This window comes from Cupressus sempervirens, chromosome 5 (genome assembly GCF_028749045.1).
Source record: "Cupressus sempervirens isolate cs-2001-9-10 chromosome 5, ASM2874904v1, whole genome shotgun sequence".
Taxonomy (NCBI): domain Eukaryota; kingdom Viridiplantae; phylum Streptophyta; class Pinopsida; order Cupressales; family Cupressaceae; genus Cupressus; species Cupressus sempervirens.
In genome coordinates this window covers 522,743,428-522,764,745 of record NC_143122.1, presented here as the reverse complement: position 1 = coordinate 522,764,745, position 21,318 = coordinate 522,743,428, and the positions used below count along the sequence as shown (strand labels likewise).

The following is a 21,318-nucleotide window of genomic DNA, read 5'->3' as shown; positions in this document are numbered from 1 at the left end:
AAGTTTGGATTATCCATTGGAAACATATCAGTCAGAATAAAATGGTGAACGGGATCAAAGTGGAAGATAGACTAGAAGGGGCTGGAAATTTCTCTTCATGGAAAATATGGATTATTGCATTACTTGAAGAACTTGAGTTAGAACTAAAGATCTAGTTAGAGGAAGAAGATCTAAGGATGCCTGAAGAATAACCTGAAAGAAGAGCTGAAGATCTAGTTAGACTAGAAGGGGCAGGAAATTTCTCTTCATAGAAGAAGATCTAAAGATGCCTGAAGAATAACCTGAAAGAACTACTTGGAACAGACGAAACAGGAAAGCCAAGAAAATTATAATTGATGCTGTTAGAGATCATATTCTCCTTTCAATAGCAAGATTGAAAACAGCTTATGAAGTATTCAAAACTATAAAAGACACATTTGAAATAAACAATGCAAGCAGACTATTGACCTTAAAGCAGCAACTCGTGAATATTTGGAACAGATGAAATATAAAAGCTAAGAAAATTATAATTGATGCTGTTAGAGATCATATTCTCCCTTCAATAGCAAGATTGAAAACAGCTTATGAAGTATTCAAAACTATAAAAGACACATTTGAAATAAACAATACAAGCAGAATATTGACCTTAGAGCAGCAACTCATGAATATAAAAATAAACAGAGGAGAGGCAATAACAACTTACTTCTTAAGGATCGCTGAAATAAAGGATCAACTTGCCACCATTGGAAACAATGTAGATGGTTCAGAACTTTCACTAATTGCTCTAAGAGGACTACCTATATCATGGGAATCATTCATTTAATGTATAAGTCGACCTTCTCTTCCAAAATTTGATCAACTAAAGAGCGAATGCATTCAAGAGGGGTCATCGCTAATATCAAGAGGAATTTGCACAAATAAGGAAGGAGACGTCCAAGGACTACATAGAAACTCTAGAAACAAAGGAAAGAAGAGAAAATTCAAACCCAAGAGAGGAAATAACTCTAAAAATCACAAAGAATATATCCAAAGTATAGTGCTATCGATGTGATAAGTTTGGTCACATCTGAAGATTTTGTCCAAAAATGAAGGAAAATCAAGTCACTCTAGTTGAGTCTCATGAAGTTGAAAGTCCTCTATTCTATTTAGTCTTGTCAAGTGAATTAAATACAAGTAATAATACTTGGATAATAGATAGCAGAGCTTCAAGACATAACTGGATTCAGAAATCAGTTTGAAACATTCAGAGAGTACTACAAAAAAGAAGCAACAATTGGAGATAATTCTACTTATCCAGTAAAAGGAATTGGGACCTGCTCCTTACAAATAAAAATAGGAGAAACTCTTCAATTAAAAGATGTACTATTTGTACTAGGGATAAAAAGAAATATAATCTCCATTTCGGGTCTAGCCAGCCAAGGATATCGTGTCACCTTCAATGAGGATAAAGTGTTACTATGACTTAAAACTCTAACATAAAGAATGCCATTAGTATAGGATCAAGAGATGGAAGCCTGTACAAACTAAGAATTAAGGCAAAACCTCACACACTAAATCATGAGGCCCATAAATCAAATGAACTTTGGCATAGAAGGTTAGGACACCTTGGCTTTAGTGCCCTTCCTACAATATTTGAAATCACTACAGGAATACCTAATCTCAAATCAGATCATATTAGCATATGTAATGGATGTGCCCTAGGAAAAAATAATAAAGGATATTTTCCATTAAGTAAACGCAAGTCTAAAATTGTACTAAAACTTATCCACACCGTCTTGTGTGGATCCATGTCAACACCTTCACTAGGGGGATTATTGTACTATGTGACTTTCATTGATGATTACTCTTGGAAAACATTGATATACTTTCTCAAATTTAAAGAATCTAATGAAGTTTTACAAAAATTCAAAGAATTTAAAGCCCTTGTGGAAAATCACACCAGAAAGAAAATAAAAACATTAAGGTCAGATAATGGAGGTGAGTACACATCTGACATCTTCAAAGAATTATGTATTTTTGTTGGGATTAAGAGGGAGACTACAATACCTATTAATCCTCAACAAAATGGGGTTGCAGAAAGAAAAAATAGAACTATTATAGAAGTAGCAAAAGCCATGATTCATGATCAAAATCTCCATATGTCTTTCTAGGCTGAAGCAACAAGTACAACAATATACATTCACAACAAAAAAACTCATGAAACATTAGAAAATGTAACTCCCAAAGAAGCCTTCACAGGGATCAAACCAAATCTTAGTCATTTGAGAATTTTTGATTGTCCAGTCTACATTCACATTCCCAAAGAGAAAAGGTCTAAATTAGAACCTTCCAGAAAGAAAGGCATATTCGTTGGCTACAACGAAATAACTAAGGGATACAGAGTATATATTCTAGGACAAAAGTATGTTGATATTAGTAGGGATGTTAAGTTTGATGAAGATATTGCTTTCAAAACATCCTTAAACAAAGAAGATGAGGAAATTGAGAATCAAAGGGAGTTCAACATAGAAAATGATCATAATACTGAGAATCAAAGGGAGAATACAATAGAGAATAATTCAATTGAAAATTTGAGGGAGAGTTTTGCTAAAGAACGAGACATATCTGCATCTAATACTGAGAATGATGAAGTTCTAAATCACAAGAAAAGACCACTATGGGCTAGAAAAATGATTAAAGAGAACAATATAGAACCAGATGAGATTTCTAGAGAAAATAAGAAAACAAGAAATAAAAAATGCTATGTTGCCTTAATAACAGATGTCACAAAAATAGAACCAACTAATGTTGAGGAGGCCTTAAAAAGTCAAGCATGGAAAGATGCAATGGTAGAAGAATATCAATCCATTCTAAAAAATGATGTCTAGAATATTGCCCCTAGACCTAAAGACAAATTAGTTGTATCTTCAAAATGGCTATTTAAAATCAAGTATGCACCTAACGGAAGCATTGAAAAACACAAAGCCAGATTTGTTGCAAGGGGTTTTTCTCAAAAGGCCGGAATTTATTATGAAGAAGCATTTGCTCCAGTTGCACGTTACACCTCTGTAAGAATGATAATTGTCATTGCTACATTTAAAAGATGGAAAATGCATTAGATGGATGTAAAAACAACCTTCTTAAATGACATCATTGAAGAGGAAGTATATATAGAACAACTTGAAGGGTTCACCACACATGACAGGAAGCATTATGTATGCAAACTAAAGAAAGCTCTCTATGGCTTTAGGTAAGCTCCCAGGGCTTATTATGAGAGGATAGACAACTATCTTTCCAAGTTAGGATACTCTAAAAATGAAGTTGATCCTAACATATATTTCAAAATAACTAATGATGACATGTTAATTCTTGTTCTTTATGTGTTGATGACTTATTGATAATAGGTGCAGACAAGACCTCATAACTGAATTTGATATGAAGGATCTTGGACTTCTACATTATTTCCTGGGTCTAGAAGTGTGGTAGAAAGAGAACTATGTTTTCTTAAATCAAGGAAAATACACTACTGACATATTGACCAGATTTCAGATGATGGACTGTAAGCCTCTTTCAACTCCAATGGAAACTAAACCTTCATAAGCTTAAAAGTGAAGTTGCAGATTCAGATTCTGTTGACCCTACTTATTATCGTCAAATTGTTGGGTCTCTTATGTACGTAGTAAATACAAGACCAGACATCTGCTATGCTATAAATGTGTTAAGTCATTTCATATGTGAACCTAAGAAGATCCACCTAATGGTTGCCAAGCATATTTTAAAATATTTACGAGGAACTATTGGACTTGGTCTGAAGTATATGAATGCAAAGCTACAACTTCAAGGGTATTCTGATTCAGACTGGGAAGGAAATTCTATTGATCGTAAGAGTACAACAGGATGTTGTTTTAGTCTTAGATCTGCTATAATATCCTAGTTCAGTAGAAAATAGTCAACATGAAATATCCCAAATGGATATTTGCTCTGTTGCTGCTATTTGTTTAATTATATAAATTATATTTTCTTGTAGATTTTTCTTTGATCTTATATAACTAGAGAAAAATTGCAGAAGAAGGTTATTTCTTTTTGTATTTTTCAAAATATAGGTATTACAATGAATAAATAACAGTAACTGCTAAAATAGAAGTGATAGAAATCATATGCAGCAATACATACTACTCTGGAAATGATTCTAAAATCGTACCAGCAGAGTCTGATTTATTTCAGAATAGTACCAATATAGATGTACTTCGAACAAGGTTGACGTTAGTTGAAGATGGGAACTAGCTACAGGCAAACAAGTTCAAATGATAAAGCCCAAGCTGCTGTAATAAAACAACTCCAGTCTACTGCAAATAAACACTCCAAAATTCCTCCTGCAAGCTGCTATAAGGAAAAGCCAGGCTAAACCAAAGTGGCCGCCTTCCCTATAAATCCACTGCCTGCAAAGTGTGGCTGCAATATTAGAAATGGATCTTCTGTCATAATCAAACTGTATGCATAAGAACCTTCAAATCTGATCTTGTTGAGGGTTACATCCCAACAAATCTACTCTCAACACTAGGGTTTGCATCATAGGCGAGGAATGCTCTTCCAGAGCAATGGCATCCAAAATAGGTTGACAAAATGATAAAGATACTCACCTTTAGGTTACCATCTCCTTATCCACTCTCCAAGGAAAATTGAACCCTAAAAGAACCCTAAAATGGATTTCATTTGGACTTTATAATATAACATTATTTCTCCAATAAAGGCATCAAAATAGAAAGAAATCATTACTTTATTAATGACAAATAGCTCCAAGCATCAAATAAGTCCCGACAAGTGATAATCAAATAGTAGAGACTGAGCTCTTTCCAATGAGCTATCACCCATAGGCAAATTAGTCCAAATGGAGCCAAGAAACTCCTTATTACTCCAAAATGGCTAAACACGTAGCCTTATTTAAATTATTAAAATGCTAACATAGGAGAATATTTAAATATATTAAAATATTTCCCAAGTAGCCAAGGAACAACCCAAACACCTCCAAAACATGAAACTGAGTTTGTCGCCTGCCTGTGACTGATGCCGAACAACCTGAGCCAAATGGCAATCTCACCCTCAAATCTAGGGATACTCCTAAAAAATAGAGAACACACCCAAATCTCTTGAAATTGAGATCATGGGTGATCTCATAGAACCTCAACTCTGGAAAACGTCACCACTTCCTAAAAGGTGGAATCTCCTCCTACAATCAAAGAACTGCCTCCTAAAATCAATGAACTGCTCTCAACTGATCTACTACTACCTATAATAGCAAATTCGAATGCTAAAAATCCTGATTGAGTCCCTAATCACCACTGTTAGCATATGAGACTCCATAATAGGGTCTCATGTCACTACTAGACAGAGCTAAAGAGGGGACATGACAATCCTCCCCTTTTGGAGATGCTTGTCCACAAGCAATTGCAAAGTTGGATCCTATAAAATAGTCTCGTCCTCTCAAGTGGCATCCTCTATAGGGAGACCTCTCCAGTGAATCAAATACTCTTGAATCACTGTGTTTCTCAGTTGGCGTTCCCTCTCTTCCAAGATCTCCTCAAGAACCAATGTCAACTTACCTTTCGCATCCATGGGAGGTAGATCTGGAGATGGTATAATATGTTGTCCTGTAGACACGACACGTGGAACACATTATGAATCCTACTGCCAAATGGTAACTCAATCTCATACGCAACCTCTCCAACACACCCGATAATCTTATATGGTCCATAAAAACAAGGTTTGAGCTTTTCATCTCCACCCCTTTCAAGGGTGCTCTGTCGGTAAGGCCACAGTCATAGGTACACCATATCTCCCACCTTAGATATCCTCTCAATCTTGTGTCAATCAGCATAGACCTTCTGCTGATTCTATGCCTATTGAAGATTCTCTCTAAGAAATCTCATGACGTCCTAGTTCTCCTATACCCAATCTTGTGCCAAAGGAACCCTGTTGTCACTAATCACTAAATCAACAAAAGATAGAGCATTATAACTGTGGAGAGCTCTAAATGAAGTCATAGCAATTGACATATGATACATAGTATTATATCAATACTCGTCCAAGTGCAACCAACGCACCCATGTCCTCTATTGCGCTACTCTGATATAAACATCAAGATCTTCAAAGTGTAGCATCTCACCATGAATCCACTGGAGGAATGTATTATACATGTCGATTCCTGGATTCCAAACCAATTTTTAAAAAAATGCAACATATTTGTATTGCACTTGTTTGAATAGATGTGCAAACCCATATTGCCAATGCCTCTCCGTGAGGTCCCTACTAACCATCCTTAAACCTAATGCAATCCAGGGAAACTGACAAAATAACATGCTCAACCATAGCATGCGACCCTCCATATCTCTCAAACATACAACTTGCTGTTTCATTCTGACAAAAATGCCCAAACACTTGAAACCATGAAGCAATATATGGAAGTCTGTGTAAAGTGGTGTATCTCACAAATCAATACCTGGGTGGACCATAACAAAACATAAAGCTTGGAGAATCATTTCATTCAACTCTACTTTATAGATTAAATGACATGGCGGACTTTAAGAAATAAGCGACAAGCTCAAATACTAAACAATAGGCAAGATATACTAAAATTAAAACAAGGACCATGACCTGATTCAGTTGGGATGGCTGTATACAATTTTGGTTGGTGCCCGAACTCTAATCTTTCAGTGATATCCAATGCGTAATACTGATTTTGAATCACAAACTCTGTATGAACAGAGCTTTACTGCTTTTTACATCCACCCTCTTGGGTTTGAGTAGATTCAAAGACTTGATTGGTATCGAGTAGAGGCAAGACAACTAACCTGAAGGAACTGTGGTGTGGAAAAATATGAAAAAGAAGTGAATGCCGCTCTACATGACAAAGAGTATATATTCAAATAAAAGTAGCCAAAAAAAGATAGAGGCCCTGTGGCATACTTAGTTATGCCAAGATGAAGTGGCAAGGAGACATTGTTCAATCTTTAAACATAAAGTCACGAGGAAAATATTAAAGACTGATGCCATAAAGGTGGTGAAGCATAAAGGCGGTCACTTAAATAAAAATAAGGAAAGGCTATAGACAAGGTCTAAAAATAAAGAATGATGGCGGCAACAACATAATCCAAATATATCCTTAGTATAGTAATGTCACATCTATTCATATTCATGCTCATGTGAGTATTCCTCATATGTAGGTACGTATACACGCCCACACACACACATATCTATGTATGTACAAATTTAATACTCGCCTAAGTATGAATATGGATATGAGATATTATTATACTAAGATGGAATTGCTAAACGAAATACACAGAGATCCTTCCATATAATAAAGGTAATATTTCTTATTGATTTTTATAATGTTTTTAATTTAACTGGTTAGCTCATGGTCACCCCTTGTACTTCTTGCTCGTCTAGCCGTTTCATCCTTGGTGGCCCTTCCTTAATCCCATTTTGGCAACACTTGTCCCCTTCATCATGCTCCTGCAAAATGGAAATGACTTCAAGTAATAAAATATTACCATAATTTTGAAATAATAGTATCACATAATCATTTCCAATTTCTAAGATATTCATGTTCAATTATCATCGTAATGGCTAACTAACATGTCACATGAAGCAGTAACTAATAACTGAATTTCCATTTCACAAGAATCAAACTATTCTTAACAACATTTGATAAATCAATTTCACATGAACAATTATCTTCAACAAATTTTCCGAAAAAACTAACTTCACATAAACTTTCCAACGACTAGAAGATTATTTATAATGTAGTAAAATTTGGGATGGAACATTCCCCCCCTTGTGTTTCATCGTCCTCGATGAAACTTTGCAACATAACATAGATACTAAAATAGAATCAAAAACATAATCCAAACATATATAACTTAGAGTTCTTTTATAATTCAAGTTCTCAGAAAAGATGAGGAATTTTTTGGAAGATCTCATCATAGTCTTCCCAAGTAGCATTTTCCTGAGTATTGGTCTTGCTAGACCTTGCATTGTGTTATGTCTCTATTCCGCAAGCAAAGCTTATGCACGTCGAGTAGTTTGAGTGGTCCTATTTCCACCACCTTGGGTCTCACACCTACAAGAGATTCCAATCAATGACATGCTCATGATGAGATATATATTTCTTAAGGTATGACATGTGAAATACATTTTGCATTCTAGCAAGGGATGGAGGTAGAGAAATTTTGGCTACCTAGTTTATGACCTCTAATACTTCAAATGGTCCCACATATCCTGGGGCTAGCTTTGAGTTCTTGCCAAACTTGATGGTGCTCTTTTGCGGTTTAACCTTTAGGAGAACCTTCTCTCTTACAGAAAACTCTCTAGGAGTCCTCTTTGCATCTGCATAGCTCTTTTGTCAATCATTTTCTTCCTTTAGCCGCTAATGAATCTGAACTACCTTTTCCTCCATCTCTAGAAGCATATCAGGTCCAACAATGATTTGGTCCTCAATGAGGTTCTGCACTTTGCCTGTATAGAGCCTTAAAGGGTGCCATCTTAGTTGTAGATTGGTAAGAAGAATTGCTTTATGCAAATTCGACTAATGGAAGATATATTTCTCACTGATACTGTTGATCCATACAATATACCCTTAGGAGATCCTCCAACGCTCGGTTCACGCTTTTTGTCTAACCATCAGTCTTAGGATAATAAGTCGAGTTGATATTTAATTTAGTTCCCAAAGCTGAGAATAATGTTCTCCAAAATCTGGATGTTATCCTAGCATCTCTGTTAGATATGATCTTTACAAGGATATAAAAATTTTAGTGCCTAATTAAATTCAAATTCAAGATCCTGAGATGTTTTCATAATGCTCCTATGGTCGGCCACCTTGGATTCTTTAAAACATATATACAGATTAGAGAGATTTTTTTGACTGACCCTAAACTATGAGATCGACCAACCCTAAGATATTATCATTATTATTTATATTTTATTACATTAGAGTAGGCACCAAACAAGTTTGAAACTCAAAAGAAATTTTGAATGAAATTTATTTTCGTCTAGTTCAAGTAGTGCAACTTTTGAAGACCCTATTATCACCCCCTTTCAGAAATGTCATAAACTATTCTGCAAGACTTGACTCTTGCAAGCTCTAGTCAACCGAGGCTTGACCCCTTTTCGGAGCCTTAGTGCCTTCAAAACTGATTTCCCCATTTTTGTACCTTACTACCAATATCAAAAAAATTCAATAACTCCAAAATTGGACTTGATCTTGTAATAACTTTATTGGCAATTTGATATATCGAAAGTTAACCTCCAAGAATGAATTAAGAACATTCTAAGCTCCAACAATCAAGTTATTGAAAATAGTAAGCATCCAGAAATAGTAACCCTACATTGAGATAACCCTTATTAAAAAGACAAACCAAATAATACTTTTAGGGGATAATGCAAGAATCCCCTTACACTCAAGATGTTGCTGCATCATGAACATATCCTTTTTGGATGATCAATTTGTTGTTGCCTCATCTACCATTACTTCTCTAGAGTTTGAGGTCGCTTCATCAAAAGCCTACAATGATTCTTTGCAAGGTCATTTATGTCTTTTAGATTTGGTTCATTGGGGTCAATTTCTACCAGATGTTTTTTTTTTGTAGAAACCCTCATTTTTGGATCTAAATGGCACTATTGATTGCACACATATTCTCTTTGATGAAGGTGATTATTCTTCAATTGTTGCGATGTAACCTTTTGATCCTCTTCTTCACTCTCTACATTTTCATTCCTCGCAATTTGATATGAGTGTGGATACTTTGACACAACATTCAAAGGAGATCTCTTTGCTTTCTAAGGAGATACCTAAGTCTTTGGACTATAATCTACGTTGGTCTTCAGCAGATTCTAGTTTTTACATTCAATAGTGCTTGATTTCATTATGAAAATTTTTAACATCGACATGGAGACTACGGAGTAGCTTTCAAAGACATACCTTGAATTTTCTTTCAATATATTCCTTTCAGGAATGGGGAGGTTTTATTATACATATTTGGTTTTATTTCTGCCTAAAGGGAGGAATGTTGTTCGACAATCATGGATCATCTTCTACATGTAGTTTTGAGCATCTTCTATTTACTACACATTGTGGAGGGATCCATTGTTGCTTCCATTTCACTTTTTATGAGACCTTGAGGGTGAAGGATATTGCAACATAGCCACTACCATGTAGATTTAGTGTATATTTTGAAGTGGGTTTTATTCCCATTGGGTTTCTTCTCTTTCCTTTCCTTAAGCTTGTCTACTTAGGCTAAAGAGGGGGTGTTAGCAAATCAAACTTAACATATTTTTTTGTTTTTTATCCGTGTTTGCATAAAAATTATTTGCTTAGTGTGTAAGCTAACTAAGGAATATCTCTGATTTTTTCACTTTTATTCTTGTTTATCCTTTGCTTAATGTTTTGATGAAGCTTTTTTTTTTTTTTTGTTTTGGCGAAACATTATATTTATATTAATAATAACTGGTTCAAAATAGCTCCCGGAGAAAAGAACTAGAAAAGAAAAACTCTGGTCATTGCCTGATACAAAAAAGATGTAGAAGAAGAAATACTGCATCAAGAACGAGTATCTAACGAATCTTCTCCTAGAGATTCCCAAATCAAGAATATAGTGATTACAAAGAGCCCAAAACTCATATGAATACAATTTATTGTTTGGTGCTTGAGACAAAACCAAGAGCCCAGCCAAAAACTGTTTTAAAGATTACTATCATTGATCTACATCCAAAACTCCAATTGAGACCATGATATTAGAAAGCCATTTGATGCAAGTGCAATCAAAGACCCTGACCTGCATACAATATCTCAAAAGAACAAGTGAGATCCATAAAAGAAAAAACATGTGAAATCGTAGAGAAGTCGTGATTTACTATCAAATAAAATACGAGGACTCAACCTTATTCTAAACATATTCTTTTGTCACAATATTAACCAAGTTGGGGAGATCAAGGAGGTTAAGTGGGGAATGTAAAGAATATAAACCCCATCAGTACCCAAATTAGCTAGACAATCAGCTAAAAGATTATCTTCTTTATAAGTATGCATAATATAACATTTAGACATTGAATCAAGAAGAGACCATACTTGATGTAATATATACTGTATGGACCAATTATATACATGACTTTTAATATACACATTAATAATGGTTGAATCCCCTTCAACATGTAACTTAGATATAGAAAGTGATTTTGCAAGTTCCAAACCAAAAAGCAAGGCCAAGGCCTCAGATTTGTTATTTTAAAATCTCTAATGACTATGCTATAGCTAGAGTTGCCAAGATTTCCTCTAGAGGCCCCATCAATATTGAGTTTGAAATAACCCTCACTTGGAGGAATCCACTTGGTTTGTGCTCGAATAAGAGGAATCTTGGATGGGTACAATGAAACAGGAAGATGAGGAAAAAGTAAAACCTTCCACCGATGAATAACATAGCCATCCCAAGGAGAAAAAACATTTTTACCCATATATTTACTTACTGAAGTATTAACAAGCTCAACAATCGATCTCTCTAATCCTTCCAAAAATTGAGGGATTGGAGATGACGTCTGTCTAAAAATTTTCTTGTTTCTTTCTCACCAAATTGCCCATATTACAGATGCAGGGATGCACTTCCAAAGACATGAAAACATTGATTTAGAGTATAAGATTGGCCATGCTTGGAATAAATCCCATAGAGAATTAGGTAATGGCATATGGAAATTAATCTTATTAAGAACGAAATGCCAACAATCTTGGGCAAAAGGGCAGTTTAAGAGGAGGTGATCTGTTGTTTCTATAACTTACAGATAGAGCACAAAGTTAAAGGAATCAGAAATGTTCAATTTGTGAAGATGATCACTAGTTAAAATTTGTTTCTTTAGTGCAAGCCATGCAAAGCATCCTGCTTTTGGCAGAATTGAGCTATTCCAGCAAAATTCAAAAGCACGATATATGGTCTGATATTATTGGTTGTATTGGAGAGTCAAGTATCCTAGTTTAATAGAGTATTTTCCATCTTTAGCTAGAACCCAAAAGAGGCAATCTGGTTGATTAGACATAAAAACATTCCTTTCAGCTAGTACTTGTTTGAAATAAGTAGCTTGATTGTGGGATATAGGAATAATTGAGGGGTTTTGCCAAATGACTAGCCCTGTGAATCTATGAATAGCTAAGACATAAGTAGAAAAAGATGTCCCCCAAGCTTGAATCACTATGTTTGAAAAATCCTTTAGAGAATCAATAGTGGCAAGGTGGGGGAACCCATTCCATGAATCAAACCAAAAGTTGACACTATCCCTATTATTCACTTGCCATGATATGAATGAAGTAATAACTTCTCGAGAAGCCATCATGAAATCCCAAAATGACAGTCCCCTTTGGCGGATCTAGCACAGTAACAACTCTGGAAGGTTCCAAGTTATCTAAATATTTCTCTTGTAAAAGATGACACCATTTGGTAGAGGATTTTTCATGCATTTGCCAAACAAGTTTAGCACCAAAAGTCCTATTCCTATTGGTAATGTTGTGAAGTCCGACACCTCCTATTCTATAAGAGGTTGACATGGCATGAATAGAAATTAGTGGTATTTTCTTTTGACCATTCATATTATTTGGCCAAAGAAAGGTGCGGATTAAATTTCAATTTGAGAGATGATACCTTGGGGGCTTGTAGAATGGAGAAATAATAATTAGGAATGACAGAAAGAACAGTTTTGATAGGCAAAATTCTACCTGAGAGGGATAACCAACGAACCTTCCAAGCACTAATTCTACTATTGATGCAATCAATCACAAATTTTCAATAAGAGGGTTTGTTTAATCCCATAAAAAAGGGAACACCAAGGTAAGTAGAAGGTAAATGATCACGGGGAAAACCAAGAAGACAGATTATTTTTTGAGTAACCAATTGGGATGCATTAAAAACATAAATTTTAGATTTAGTTGCATTGATATATTGACCTAAAACTTTTGTATATAGGTCAATGTCTTTCTTCATACTTTGTGCTTCTTGATATGTAGAAGATGATCCAAAGAGTAAAGTATCGTCAGCAAAAGAGAATGGGTTATGGACAAAGATGTACCTACAATATTGATACCTTTCCACAACCCTTTTTGATTAAAAGAGTTAATAAGTCTGTTGAAGTCCTCTACCATAATGATAAACAAGAATGGAGAAAGAGGGTCACCTTGACGAACTCCTTGGGAAGAGGCAAAGAAACTTGTTGTTGCACCATTTATGAGAATAGAAAAATGTGCACCTGAAATGCAAGCTTTAGTCCATTTACACCACCTAGAAGAAAAACCAAACTGATGGACTAGAAGAAGAAAAGACCAATTCAGTTTATCGTAAGCCTTCATCATATCTAATTTGGCAACAAAGGCTGAAATATTATGTTCTTTGATGGAATGAAGGGTCTCATCGGCTATTATAGCTCCCTCAGTTGTTTCTCAACCAGGAACAAAACCCCCTTGTTCTATCAATATAATTTTTGGAATAATGAGCTTAAGTCGTAAATAAATAGCCTTTGTGATAATCTTATAGATAGTGTTACATAAAGAAATAGGACGGAAATCCACAAAAGAATAGGGATCATTAACCTTTGGGATGAGAGCAATATTGGTGGTATTAAAGTTCTTCAAAATGGAAACATTTTTCCTGGATTCTTCAAGAACCTCAAGCAATTCAAAACAAATGACATCCCAATAGTTTTGAAAAAATAATGCAGTGAACCCACCAGGGCCTGGTACCTTATCAATGGGCATAGAAAAAGACTACACCACGAATCTCAGAAAGAGTAAATGGGGCCATAAGAATTAGATTGTCTTGGTGCGTAATCAAAAAAAGAATGGAATCCAAGATCTCATCCACAAGGTGAGAAGAGGGGGGATTATACGGAGGAGGGGAAAGTAGATTAGAGAAGAACCTTACACTCTCAATTTGAATGCCCTTAGTGTTAGAAATCAAATTTCGTAGATGGATGGTCATGAATTGTAAAGATTGTGTTATTAGCCTTCTTTTGTTTGGTAGATCCATGAAAAAACTTAGTATTCTGATCCCCTTGTTGAACCCACAATTCTCTAGACTTTTGTCTCCAATACTCTTCTTCTCGCTTACATGATTTAGACCACTCCTCTTGCAAATTCTTTGGTCTTGAATGCATATCAGCATTTAAACTATGGAGTAAAATATGTTCATTAATCTCAGCTAGTTTTTCTTCTAAAACCTTTTTCTCCTCAAAAATAATTTTAAAAACATGTTTATTCTAGATCTCAATAAGCCCTTTGACATATTGCATTTTCTTGTGAAACTGAAACATTTTGGTTCCTAGCTCTAGTGGAGCATCCTTTCACCATTGTTTTAAGAGGCCATCAAAGTGGGGATGATGATACCATACAATTTCAAACTTAAAAGATGGTCTAGAAAAACTAGTAAGAGGAGAATCTGATGGAAGAATGGACAATTGAATAGGGAAATGGTTAGATTCTGAATATGGTAGTATATTTGATTGGATAGAATAATTCGCCAATTTCCAACATTGTGAACACAAAAATCTATCCAATCTAACTGCAATCCGGTGGAACCCAACTCTTCTATTAGTCCAAGCGAAAGATCTAGCTTGTGAGGGAACATCAAATAGAGCATTATTATCAACAAAGTCATTGAAGTCTTGGGTAGCTCTAGGAGGGGGAATAATACCTCCATATCTATCCCTCGGATGAAGAATGGCATTAAAGTCACTGGCAATAATAAATTTGGCACCTACTAATTGCTAGATAAAACCTGTAAGAGTAAGCCATAAACTTTGTTTATCTGACATAGGGGTAGGGCCATAAACATTAATCAAATGGAATGAAAGTTCATAGCGTTGAATGGATAACATTTTCCAAATTAGTTCCTTGATGAAGATGTTGAGCCCTGATAGTCTTAGGATTTTATAATACAGCAAGGCCCCCAAAAGCACCTAAGCTAGGAACATGTGAGGAATTCCATATTGACCAACATCCAACAGATTTTTGAAAGTTATTTGTTCATAGCTTAGTCTCCTAAAGCAAGACTAGATCACATTGGATAGAATCAAGACACTGTTTTATACTATTACATTTGTCGGGGGTATTAATGCTCATAAGTGACAAGGAGCACTCTTGGCACTCCTCGTCGATTGTTTAGAGGTAGGAAAATTACCGTTCAAAGTTGACTGGATCCCTGCATCAAAACCTTTTTTAGCTTTTGATGCTTTCAATGGCCTACCCCTAGGCTTAGAAGATTTCTTAGTTATAGGAGATGATAAGAGGGGGGTTTGCAACACAAACAATTTTTGGGAGAAATCAAAACTAACATTAGTAAGAAGTGGATCAGCAAAGTGGGACCTAGGCTGATCAGAACTATTTGTTTGAGCAGGAGACTTTTCGACTGCCAAGCCAAGATCTAAAACATTCATAAAGCCCTCCATCCTAGGTGAAGGGGGATCCAATTTAAAGTGTACTTTATCCTCAGGTAGGTCATGGAACATGTTATCTTCATCAAAATTTTTGGGAAGAATTAGTACACTACTACTAAAATTTGGGCATATTCAAAAGACAATGAATGTCCTTGGGAAACTAATGCAACTTCTAATCGAGACAAGAAAGAAAGAGATTGATCATTAAAAAGAGCTCATTAACAACAACATCCATCTGAGATGGATAAATAACATCTTCATTGGCAGCCGGATATGTAATTTCAAGTTTAGAAGATGTCGATGATGTAAAAAGAGCCTGATCTAGACTTATATACTTATCTCGATGAGTATTCCATTTAGAGAAAAGATGGGTCAAAAACAACATAAGGATTTTAGCAAAATTAGAGGAAAAAGACCCTAAATTGGGAAAAGCCATAAGAGAAAAAGAATTCCCCGAAAACAAACATTGGGAGTTATTAGTACCCGATCAGTCTCCATGGGATTGATCTTTTTGTGTATAACAATGACCCTTTGGAAAATGCTAAACAACTGGATTTACAAATGAGAAATGATAAAGGTCACTTGACAGTTTAGCTTGAGATACACAAGCATCATTAGGGGCAGAAGGAATGGACTGTGTCCTACAAGTGCACTTCAATGGGTTAGTGTTATGGTTACTACAAACTATCAGATTAGAGCAACTTGGATCTCGACATTGATTTGTAAAATGACTCAACCAACCTGCCATCTTAACCATAGTTTGTGCATCTTGAATAATAATTGTTTGGTTTCACTGTCCATATTTAGATGACATAATTAAGGAAGAAGGTAATGGTTTATTCAGATTTAGCAAGGCACAAAACCTTATAGAAAGAGATGGTTCATCAAAAGGCACTAGATCATGTCGGATGAAATACTCCAATTTTATTTTCTATTAATTCAATAATTTGTAGATCTTCGTATTCCATTGGTAAAGTAGAAAGCTCAATCCAAAATGGCATAAAATCACAGGCTATATGAAGGTTTAAAGTTTGAAGACCAAGCGTTGGTGTATATTCTCAACCTTTTACAAAATCAACTCTTAATTGGAAGAACATTATCCCGAGCAAGCTTAGAATCAAATATAGCAATAAAAAGAAAAACTTATGATCAATGTAGAATAAACCAGTAACGCTTCACCCAAGAAAAAAGATCTGTAGCTAGGAGGAAGGACCAAATCTTACGGATGATTGCTGTGTCGAGCATGTAAGAGATCTGTGGTTCGAGAAGTCCATCTTCACTCACAAGAAGTTGGGCATCATCATCTATGAGTGTGGCATTTGAACTATCAAGATTATTATTGGGACCAGTTGATCTTACTGAAGATGTAGACCCCAATTTTTTCTTGCCAACTTTGGCAGGCTGATTTCCCATAGATTTTTTACCTCCAAGTGAAATATTATTGGGATAAGACAAAAATTTTGGATCGGTAATGGAGACGTTATTTGGCCATAACACATAAGAAGGGAGTTGGTCGTTGAAATGTCCGATCTCCTCACCAATTTTAGAAAAAATAGGTGTGAGCCGCTGAAGTGGTCCATGAAAAATGTCAAAAATCGGCTGGATCTGGGGTTTGGCAGCCTTGAAACCATGTTTTTTCTTCTTTGCACCATGTCCACTATGGCTAGAGCCATATGATATGTTGAAGTCCCTTACACCTATTTTTCCACCATGATGACGAAGAAGAGTAAGACGAGCTTGGTTCGAAAACCTCCTATGCACATCAAGAGCTCTAGTCCTTCCACCTCAGTCATGCTCAAGAGAAAACTCGATCAATTCCCCTTCTGCCAGAGATCTAAATCCATTATAGCAAATCGATGTCTCTTAAACGAAAATATCTTTGCTGCCATCATCAGGGGTAATGAATCCATAACCCTTTTGCGAATCGAACCACTTGACCTTTCTGGTCCTTTTCCCACTTTGCGCTATATATGTGTTTCAATAAACCAATTACAAACCTTAGTAAATGTATACAAAATCACATATCTGGATGTTGAAGGTCGCAAGTCCTGATTTCCTCTCATGTAAATATAGTAGCAAATTAATGATTGACGGAAGTCACAATTTGGTATCCTGGGCTGCAGATCTGATTCTAACTTGATCCAACCTGATTTTCTGATGCAACTTTTCAGAAGTTGATATCCAGTGCAAGAAATGGTCTGATCTGATTGTAATTTTATCCGACTGAAATCAATGATAATTTTTCACCTCCGACTCCACTTCCCAATCTTGGAACTGTGAAAATCTGTTGAATCCTTTCTGAAACCTGCTTCTGCAAATCTTGTGATCCTTTTGTGTGGGGTTGAGAAACCCTTGCAATCATTTATCTTTACTCAACCCCGCTTCCCAATCTAAATTAACCTACCACTGAGTATTTTGGTGCTGACATTGATCGATTAACGCTTGAATTTCACTAAAACCAGAAACTTGACCAGATCGCAGAATATTGGAAGTGAAATGCAGGCACTCTGTTGAAAATCGTTGTCGCTGCTGGAATTTGTTGCCGCTGCTGGAGTTTGCTGCTCCAAATCTGTTCGCTCCTAATTTAGGTCAATGATCAATATCCGTTCACTGCTCCAAATCCGTTCCAAATCCGTTCGTTGCAATATTTAATGGAAAAATAAATCGCATGTCCCATCTCCATCTCGACTTTATGCCCATGGATAAGTGAAATTTCTTCAGATTTTCCAGAAATCCATTCGCATCGGCAATTACTGCATCGTGTTCTTTGCTTCCACTGAAAATTCTTATGATTTATGCTTTCTATGTCCTGAAAATAGCAGAGCAACCCTTTTTGTCAAAACCGCCTTAGAACTGGATGGTCTGGCTGTGCGTCGCATTTGTCCATATGAAAAACCTTTCAATTTCAAGATCTCCTCCACATCCATTCACTCCTAATTTAGGTCAATGATCAGTATCCATTCGCTGCGAAATATCCTTTTGCTCAATAATATTGCAATATTATGAGATTGAACAGATGAAATTTAAGTAGAATAGGAAGCTTATATTTTAATAATTCTTTTATCGTAAATTATGACAACTTTCATTTTTCATTTTCTATTCTAAATTTTTTTTCCTCTATGCAGCTGCATATTTTGTTCTATCATTTTAGCTAAGATTATTTGTTGGTTAAGCTAAAAATTTACAGTTCTTTGTTTTTAGCTGGTGACACTTGATGATACATCTTGATTACTTTGTATTTCAAACATGTATCTATAATTGGTGGCTCTCTTCTGACACCTGCATGATTCATTAAATCGCAGGAACAAACCGTCTCTTGCTAACTGGACCTAGAAATTTAGTTAGGAATTCTTGGACTGGTAGTTTTAAACCCTGCTGCTTCCAATGCAGATTTAAACCCTATAAATGGATCAAAGTTCAAATTCGAAGCATATATTTTAAAGAAAATCACGCAAACAATTTGTCATTATTTCAACTACTTCAACCCATAATGCCCGACAAGTGCCACCAAAAATATCAAATTCAAATCAATAAACAGTTCTACTTACTAAGAGCCACTACCAAACTTTTTCTCAAATTCAAATCCTATAAATTGTAAGGAATGTCAGTACATTCTGAATTCGCAGCAATTAATTCAAAGACTGCTCAGCGGCTGGAGAGAACATAAGAATTTATAGCAAAATCATTAAAAATCGATTGGCTGGAGAGAACATACGAATTTGTAGCAAGTTCATTGAAAATCGTTTAATGAATAATGGATAGTACCTTTCTATTTGTGTAGAATGAATATATTGGAGTTTTCCTCTATATTGACATTTTCAAGTTACTATTTAACAGAAGTGGGCAAGCAGTATCAAGTTTGTTGAGAAGATTGAAGCTATCGTATCAAGGGAACGAGGCATATGGGAAAATTCGAATCTCTGGAAAGGCTATAAAAAATTGGCTTCGCCCCAAACATATTTCCTTTCAGCTGTCAACACATTTAGCAAAAGGAATTGGAATTAGTGTTGATCTTGGTCAACAACAACGAGCCATCCGACTGCAACAACTTTCCATTCATCATGACGACGAAGAAGATGAAGAAGAAATCAAAGCCTCGCAAACATCCAGGGAGGCAAGATATTTTTCCTAGACATATACCAAGCTTGGAATAATATGTAAATATATTATTGATTATACCATCTTTTGTTTAAGAAATGAAGAAATGGTATACAAAGAATACAAGTTGTAAGAGGAAAAACATCTGGATTATTATGTTTATCACACATAACTAACCAGTGCAAATGAGAATATTTTTTAACATGAATTACCTTGCATAATTATTATGTGAGCTCACTATTAATTGTATGCATGTTTACTTGAAATGCATTCCTTGGACTCTTGTACACAGCTGATAGTAGCGACGGTGCCAGTGGCAACAAATCGTCATCAGAAAACTATTGGTAATAACAATGATTATAAAATGACGATAGATTGAAACTTTTCATTCTTAAAGGAAGATAAAATGACAGATAGATTAAATTTTTTGTTCTCGTGAAGTTTTTTTAGGGTAGAAAATTATGAAATTGATGGTAACAAGTGTAACAAGAGATGCAAGAGATGCAAGGCCTCAAAGTTCCTGCCTACAATATGGGTATAGAAATGAAAAATGATAGGCCTAGATGTGGTGGGTAGAGTTCAATTTTCAAAACTAGCAATTAGATTATGATATGCAATGGATGCACCAATAAGATCATGTTTGAATTAATTACACATATTTTAACTAAGAACAAATATAATTTTAATGTAAGATGTTTTCCCTTGAGTAGACAAAGTGTAAAGAAATATGCTATAAATATTGATTGGAAAGAAAATATAACAATTTCAATTCTTATTGGTTTTAAGATTTTAGTTACCCAACAAACTTGGACAATTTTTATTTAGTTACAAATGCAAGAGAAAGTAAATAATTTTTTTTTATTAATAAGATGAATAGTTTAAAATTAATTTATTGAATTTATTGAATTAATAGATAATCAAATAAGAATAAAATGTTGTTGAATTTATTGAAATTGATATGCAAATTAAAATTTTAAAAAATAATTTAAATATTAAATAATATTAAAAATAAAATTATTGTTAAGAAATTAAAATTTGTCAGCTAAATATTATAACAATAATAGATTATATTCAATATGTATCATTTTAAATTGATATATTATTAAAATTAATACTAGAGCATTCATAGGCGTGAATGAAAACTATTAATTCTTTAGCTATAAAGGAAATAGACAAAAATTTGTACGATATATTCTAATACAAAATGAATTTTTTGAAAAGACTATGGAGGAAATTCATTTACAAAAATTACAATGAAAATATAATTTTTTAAGCTTTGGAGAAAAAATAAAATGTATGCACCCACCTCATGGCTAGAGACAAGGGCTCGCCATTAAGATCAACTTCGAAATCGCAGAACAGACGCGCTATAGAATGGCAACTGCTGCCAAGTCTCTTCCGTAATTGCGTCGGTCGAGTGATCTAAGAGAGGGTCCAAGCGTAGGCATTCGTTGGGGGATTCGCGCCGATAGCAAAAATTCATGCAATACCCGAGCAACACCGGACGGAGGTGCTAGACGAGGGCTCCCGTTTTAGATCAAGTTTTAAAATCACCAAGTAGACGCGGTGAGGGCTGGCAACCGCTGCCAAACCTTTTTCCGAAATTGCGCCGGCTGAGTGACAAGAAAACATGATCTAAAGGAGAGTCGAGGAATATCATTTGATGCAAATTGCAAAATTAGATGCCAACAAATTTTCATTAAATGCTAAATTTATTAACTGTGTACTGTTTGCATTGTAGTCCATGTGTCTTCTAGGTGCTCCATCGCTTGACAGAGTCCACGTGCCTTCTCCATGCTTTCG

The 21,318-nt window shown here is 35.2% G+C and overlaps 1 protein-coding gene across 4 annotated transcripts in view; it reads left to right on the top strand.

Annotated features, from left to right (window-relative positions):
• MRL1 (Pentatricopeptide repeat (PPR) superfamily protein) overlaps positions 1 to 19,723 on the top strand; it is a 197,815-nt gene extending 178,092 nt beyond the window's left edge. For all 4 annotated transcript variants that reach the window (XM_089831654.1, XM_089831655.1, XM_089831653.1 and 1 more), the window contains one exon: positions 19,255 to 19,723. In XM_089831654.1, the coding sequence (XP_089687780.1) occupies positions 19,255 to 19,549 (295 nt within the window). In that variant the 3' untranslated portion in view covers positions 19,550 to 19,723. The remainder of the gene's footprint in view (positions 1 to 19,254) is intronic.
• Positions 19,724 to 21,318: the final 1,595 nt, after the last annotated feature.